This window comes from Ailuropoda melanoleuca, chromosome 4 (assembly GCF_002007445.2).
Source record: "Ailuropoda melanoleuca isolate Jingjing chromosome 4, ASM200744v2, whole genome shotgun sequence".
Lineage (NCBI taxonomy): Eukaryota > Metazoa > Chordata > Mammalia > Carnivora > Ursidae > Ailuropoda > Ailuropoda melanoleuca.
The window spans coordinates 58,028,977-58,036,422 of record NC_048221.1 but is presented as its reverse complement, the minus strand read 5'-3'; the positions used below and the strand labels follow the sequence as shown (position 1 = coordinate 58,036,422).

The 7,446-nt window shown below is 33.6% G+C and overlaps 1 protein-coding gene across 1 annotated transcript; it reads right to left on the bottom strand.

Moving 5' to 3' along the window:
• Positions 1-2,705: 2,705 nt before the first annotated feature.
• On the bottom strand, positions 2,706-3,456 carry LOC100465040 (cyclin-C-like; the record flags this gene model as incomplete). The annotated part of the gene is made up of 1 exon (XM_034657261.1): positions 2,706-3,456. A coding segment is annotated over one exon (594 nt), but the record flags the coding sequence as incomplete, so codon positions are not given.
• Positions 3,457-7,446: the final 3,990 nt, after the last annotated feature.

Sequence of the window (7,446 nt, the reverse complement as noted above, 5' to 3'; positions counted from 1 at the left end):
GTTTGTTTCCACGAGTCCATAGTCTCTCATGCTTCATTCCCCCTTCTGATTACCCCCCTTTCTTTATCCCTTTCTTCTCCTACCGATCTTGCTACTTCTTATGTTCCATAAATGAGTGAATCTATATGATAATTCAGTGACTTTTAGAATTTCATTTATTGTATTTTTTCCATTCTATATATTCCATTTGGATTTTTAAAAACCTAGCATTAGGGCGCCTGGGTGGTGCGGTCAGTTATGTCATACTCTTGGTTTCAGCTCAGGTTTTTTGGGGTTGAGTTGTATCAGTTCTTTATATATTTTGGATATTAACCCCTTATCAGATATATAATTTGCAAATATCTTCCCCCATTCAGAGGTTGTCTATTGGTTTTATTGATGGTTTCCTTCAGTGTTCAAGAGACTTTTATTTTGATGTAGTCTTAATACCTTATTTTTGCTGCTGTTTCCCTTGTCTTAAGAGACATATCTAGAAAAATGTTGCTACGACTGATGTCAGAGAAATTACTGCTTGTGTTCTTTTCTAGGATTTTTATGGTTTCAGATCTTACATTTAGTTTTTAATCCATTTTGAGTTTATTTTTGTATGATATTAAAATGTGGTCAAGTTTTATTCTTTTATATGTACCTGTCCAGTTTTCCCAGCACCATCTATTGAAGAGACTATCTTTTCCCCATTATATATTCTCACCCCTTGTGTAATAAATTTATTGACCATATAAACATGATTTTATTTATGGGCTCTCTATTCTGTTCCATTGACCTATGTGTCTATTTTTATGGAGTATCATACTCTTTTGATTACTACAGCTTTGTGGTATATCTTGAAATTTGAAATTGTGATACTTACAGTTTTGTTTTTCTTTTTCAATATTGCTTTGCTATTCGAGATCTTTTGTTGTTCAATGCAAATTTTAGGATTGTTTGTTCTAGTTCTGTGAAAAATGCTGTTGCTATTTTGATAGGGATTATATTAAATGTATAGATTGCCTTAGATAGTATAGACATTTTAACAATATTTGTTCTTCTGATCCATTAGCATGGAATGTCTTTTCATTTCTTTGCATTGTCTTAAATTTCTTTCATCAGTGTTTTGTAATTTTCATAGTACAGGGCTTTCACCTCTTTGGTTAAGTTTATTCCTCCATATTTTATTGTTTTTGGTGCAACTGTAAATGGGATTATTTTTTTAATTTCATTTTCTGCTGCCTCATTATTAGTATATAGGAATGCAACAGATTTCTGACATTGATTTTGTATCCTGCAACTTTACTGAATTCATTTATCAGTCCTACTAGTTCTTTGGTGGCCCCTTTAGGATTTTCTACATATAGCATCATGTCACCTGTGAATAATGACAGTTTAACTTCTTCTTTGCCAACATGGATGCCTCATATTTTTTTCTGGTCTGATTACTGCAGCTAGAACTTCCAGTACTATGTTGAATAAAAGTGGCAAGAATGAACATTCTTGTGTTCTTCATGATCTTAGAGGACAAGATCTCAGTTTTTCACCATTGAGTATAATGTTACCTGTGGGTTTTTCATATATGGCCTTTATTATGTTGAGATAAGTTCCCTCTAACCACACTTTATTCAGAGTTTTTATCATGAATGGATGTTGAATTTTTTCAAATGCTTTTTCTATGTCTATTGAGTGGATTAAACGATTTTTTTTATAGCTGGAGAACTTTACTTTTTATTCTTGCAGTTTTATACTAGGAAGTCAACATTTGATTTAATAATCCATTGTTCACAATTGATTTATAAAAAAATTTAATCCTTAAATTGTACATTAACATCCTATGACTCCAAATTTTATCTAAACTCTCCTTCAAATCTGAAGGAAATGATTACTTTAAGTTCCACAGACAGCACAGTCCCACTGACATAACATTTAGTCCAAACTCCTACACTCGTTGAGAATTAAGAATAGCCAGTATCAAACTGGCCTGAAACCTGATTGTGTTCTTGGCTCAGGATACCTGTAGTAAAATTGTAAATCCACACTAAGACACAAAAATAAACTAGGGTGTGTATGTCATATAAAAAACTTTTCACAGTAGAGTAAAAATTAACATTAAAATGGTACCAAATTTCAACCATATTATGGTGTTTTATCCAATTAGCTTTGAAAATGCCTGATTAACTGTGAATCAAATACAAATAACATCATGTAGGATTCTTTTTTTTTTTAAAGTCTGCCCAGCATTTCAAAATGGTTACGGATTTAAAATGTCAAAGTATGCTATACATATTGCACTTTTCTGCTAGGCTGGGCTAGAATCTTCCATGGCAAGATACTAAAACTATTGAAAAAAATACATTTTTAAATCAATAGGTACTTGATTAATTTCCCTGAAATTATCAACATCATTACCAAAATCTTCCAGGATTTTGTAAGATTTGATTCCTTAAATACAGTTTTAAAGTTTAACTTAAGGAGGGAAAAAAACCCTCATATGTTTGACTTTTTATGTCCTTTTTTGGCCCTTCAATGACCAAAGAGAATTTTAAACAAATTATGCTTCATGTTTCCTGGCTTAATAAAAAGCTACATTTCTATTATCCAAATTAAGAAAAAGTGTATAATCAAAGCTATTAATTTTGAAATGTCTATGTAAGTCTGTCTGTAGGTCCCCTTAGAACCTTTCCATGCTTTTATAATCAAGAGATTGTAATCAATTATGTACTAGAGTCAAATTAGGTAAGGAAAAACTTATTTTGCAAAAATAAAATCACTTCCCAATATGCTTGACAGAAACAAGCTATTCATTTTCATTTGTGTTCCACTGAAGACATAACTGAAATCTGTCCAATGGTTTATTTCCAACTGGTCCACTACGGAATTCTTCGGAATGTTTTAAGATTGGCTGTAGCTAGAGTTCTGACTTCCATTTGGACCCTGCTCTCCTTCACTGTTTGGAGGAGGTTTTGGTTTCGGCATCTTACTAAGAATAGTTGCCATCTCTTTTCTCTCATCAAAATTCTCCCACTGCTCATATAGTTTTAAAATAACCCTGATTATTTCCAAAATCTTCTCCATATCCACAGAAAGCTCAGCAAACCACTGTCTGGCATCTTTCTGCTGTACAACACAGGCTACATGTAGACAAGCTAAAGCTATCATGAAAGGAGGATACAGTAGACAAAGATCCGTTCTGTAGGTATCATTCACTATCCTCCATGCAAGGGGAAGCAACATGTCTTCTTGGCCCATGTCCTGCACATACTGGAGCAAAGGTCTATAAGGATGATACACTATCAAGCAACAATCCATTAGTTCTAAAAGACAGAATTCACATTCTAATATATGGTTCATCCTGTAAGGAAATTCCTTTGGAAAGGCATATGAAAATCTAGTTTTTAATACAGAAGTAGCAGCAGAAATCAATCTAGTATTTGAGACTATTCCAAATTCCTCTACTTTGGATGCCAAAAACACACATGTAGGATTAAACGATTTTTAACCTTCATTTTGTAGATATGGTGTATCATGTTGATTGATTGATTTGTGAATGTTGAACCGTCCTTGCATTCCTGGAATATATCCCACTTGATCATGGTGAACAATCTTTTCATAGTATGTGGCTTAATAATATTTTGTTGAGGATTTTGCATCTATGCTGATCAGAGATATTGGCCTGCACTTTTCTTTTTTGGTAGATTCTTTGTCTAGTTTTGATATCAGGGTAATTGTGGTCTCATAGCATATATTTGACGGCTTTCCTTCCTTCTTTATTTTTTGGAATAGTCTGAAGAGAGTAGATACTAACTCTTCTTTAAATACTTGGTAGAACTTGCCTGTGAATCCATTTGGTGCTGGACTTTCATTTTTTTGGTAGTTCTTTGATTACCAATTCAATTTTGTTACTTCTATTCAGTCTGTTCAGGTTCTCTGTTTCTTCCTAATTCAGTTTTGGAAGTTTATATGTTTCTAGGAATTTATCCATTTCTTCTAGGTTGCTCAATCTGTTGGCATATAATTTTTCATAGTATTTTATAATCTTTTGTATTTGTGTAGTATCAGTTGTTAACTTCTCTCTCAATTCTGATTTTATTTATTTGGGTCCTTTCTCTTTTCCTTGATGTCTGGCTAAGGGTTTATCAATTTTGTTTATCTTCTCAAAGAACCAGCTCTTGGTTTCATTGATTTTTTTTTCTATTGTGGTTTTAGTCTCTCTGTCATTCATTTCTTCTCCCATCCCAATTATTTCCTTCTTTCTGTGGGTTTTGGGTTTTGTTTGTTCTTTTTTCTAGTCCCTTTCATTATAAGGTAAAATTGTTTATTTAAGCTTTTTCTTGTTTTTTGAGGAAGGCTAGTATTGCTATATATTTCCCTCTTAGATCTGCTTTTGTTGTGTCCCAAAGATTTTGAACCAGTGTGCTTTCATTTTTGTTTGACTCCATGTATTTTTAAATTTCTTTCATTGCTTCATTGACCCATTGGTAGTTTAGTATCATGTTGTTTAGCTTCCACATGTTTATGTTTTTTTCCAGTTTTTTTCTTATGACTTATTTCTACTCATAACATTGTGGTCAGAAAAAAGTCTTCTTAAATTTATTGAGACTTAGCTTGTAGTCTAATATGTGATCTGTTCTGGAAAATATTCCATGTATATTTGCAAAGAATGTGTATTCAGTTGTTTTGGATGGAATGTTCTGTATGTTTTGTCCATCTGGTTCAATATGTCATTCAGAGACGCTATTTCCTTGTTGCTTTTCTGCCTGGATGATCTGTCTATTGATGTAAGTAGGGTGTTAAACTTCCCTACTATTATTATATTATCATCTATTTCTCTTTTTATGTCTATTAATATTTGCTTTATGTATTTAGGTGCACCAGAGTTGAGTGTGTAGATATTTACCATTGTTATGTCCTCTTGATAGATTGATCCCTTTATCATTATGTAATGATAATTAGTCTTTTGTTGCAGTCATTTGATTTAAAGTCTATTTTGTTGGATATTATCACTTCCCTGGCTTGTTTGTTTCTTTCTTTCTCTTCCTTCCTCCCTCTTTCCCTTCCTCACACTTTTTCTTTCTTCTTTCTTTCTTTCCTTCTTTCTTTCCCTTCCTTCCTTCCTTCCTTTCTTCCTTCCTTTCTTTCTTTCTTTCTTTCTTTCTTTCTTTCTTTCTTTTCTTTCTTTCTTTCTTTCTTTCTTTCTTTCTTTCTTTCTTTCTTTCCTTTCTTTCTTTCTTTCTTTCTTTCTTTCTTTCTTTCTTTCTTTCTTTCTTTCTTTCTTTCTTTCTTCCGTTTGCATGGTAAAATTTTTCCACCCCTTTACTTTCTATTTGTATGCATCATTAGGTCTGAGCTGAGTCTTTTGTAGGAAGCAGATAGATGGGTCTTGTTTTTTAAAATCTATTCTACCACCCTGTGTCTTTTGATTGGAGCATTTAGGCTATTCTCATTTAACTAATTATTGATAGGTATATACTTACTGTGATTTTGTTATATGTTTTATGGTTGTTTTGTAGTTCTGCTCTGTTCCTTTCTTCTCTTGCTGGTCTTTCTTTGTGATTGATGAGTTTAGTGTTTTATTTGGCTTTCTTTCTCTTTACTTTTTGTGCATCTATCATTTGGTTTGGGTTTGTGGTTACCATGAGGCTTATATATAACATCCCAAGAAAAAGAAGTCTATATTAATTTGGTAGTCATTTAAGTTCAAACACATTCTTTAAAAAAAACAAAAAGAGACAAAACTTGTTTTTTTCTTTTCTTTTGCTTTTTTTAAATTCTCTCCTTCACATTTTATGTATATACATTTTATGTATATGCTGTCATATTTTACATATTTTTATTCATAATTTTCTTATGTCTAATTATAACCACTTCTTTTCCATTTAAAGAAGTCCTTGTAACATATCTTGTAAGGCTGGTTTAGTGATAAACTCTTTCAATTTTTGTTTGTTTAGGAAACTATTTCTCCTTCAAATCTGAATGGTAACCTCTCTAGGTACAGTACTCACAGCTATCAGTTTTTTTCCTTTCAGCACTTTTAATATATCATACCACTCTATTTCTGGCCTGCAAAGTTTCTGCTAAAGAACTAGGTGATAGCTCCACGTTTTCCCTTGTGGGTAACTTTTTGATTCTCTCTTGCTGTTTTTAAAATTCTCTCTTTAACTTTAACATTTGACATTTTAATATATGTCATATTTCAGGCCTTCTTGGGTTCACCTTGCTTGCAGCTCTGTGCTTTTTGGACCTGGATGTATATTTCTCTTCCTAGGTTAGAGAAAATTTTAACTAATATTTCTTCAAATAAGTGTTCTAACCCATTCTCTTTTTCTGGAACCTATATATTTCAAATGTTTGTTGCTTGATGTTGTCAAGAGACCCCCTAACCTATCCTCATTTTAAAAAATTCTCTTTTTGCAGTTCAGGTGCTTTTTATTACCCTGTCTTCCAGATTGCTGAAACATTCTTCTGCATCCTCTAATCTACAGTTGATTCCCTCTAGTGTGTTTTTTTATATCAGTTGTTGTATTCTTTAACTCTAATTGATTCTTTTTTATAGTTAGATCTTTTTATTGAAGGTCTCCCTGAGTTCTTCCACTCTTCTTTCCATCCCAGTGAGTATCTTTATGATTATTACTTTAAATTCTTTATCAGGCATATTGCTTATCTCTGTTTCATTTTTTTCTGAGATCTTTTTCTTTTGGGGCATATTAATCTGTCCCCATTTTGCTTGACTTTTTTTTTTATTAGGTGGAATAGCCATTTTCCTAACCTTGAAATAATGGTCTTGTGTGTGGTTATCCCCTATGTAGACTGTGTGCTTGGTGAATTTTGCTGGCTGGAGCTGTGACTGGCACAGGCTGGGTGTCCTGGAGCTTTCCACCTACTGGGCACTCTGTCAGGATAGCTAAAGCTGAAGTGGATGCAGTCTGGGTTGTCCTGGGGTGCTCTATGCAGAGGGTGTCTTGGTGGGGCATCTAGAGCTGATACAGCATTGAGGCTAGGAGGTCCCTGAGCTCTTTGCAGAGGGTGCCCTGGCAGGATAGTAAACTAAAGTGAGTGCATTCCAGGGCAACCTGAGGTGTACACACAGAGGGCATCTTGGCAGGATAGCTAAAGTGTATGTATACCATGGTGTTCCAGGACCAGAGAGTGCCCTGAAGGGATGGATGGAGCTAAGGTGGGATACAGGCTGGTAGGTCCTGGGACACTCTGTTCAGGCAGCATCCTGACAATACAGATAAAGCTAAAATGGACATAAGTTGTTATGTATCCTGGACATTTTGGATATTATATTATGAGACTCTGGATCCTATTTAACTTTCTTGTTTTTAGTGAACAGTTCCCCAGTTTGTTTCTTTTCTTTGTCTATTGGCACTGTTTAAGACCTCTAGCACAATGTTAATTAGAAGTTGTGAGAGCAGGCAGCTTTGTCATATTCATTATCTTAGGAGGAAAACATTTATTCTTTTGCTATTAAAT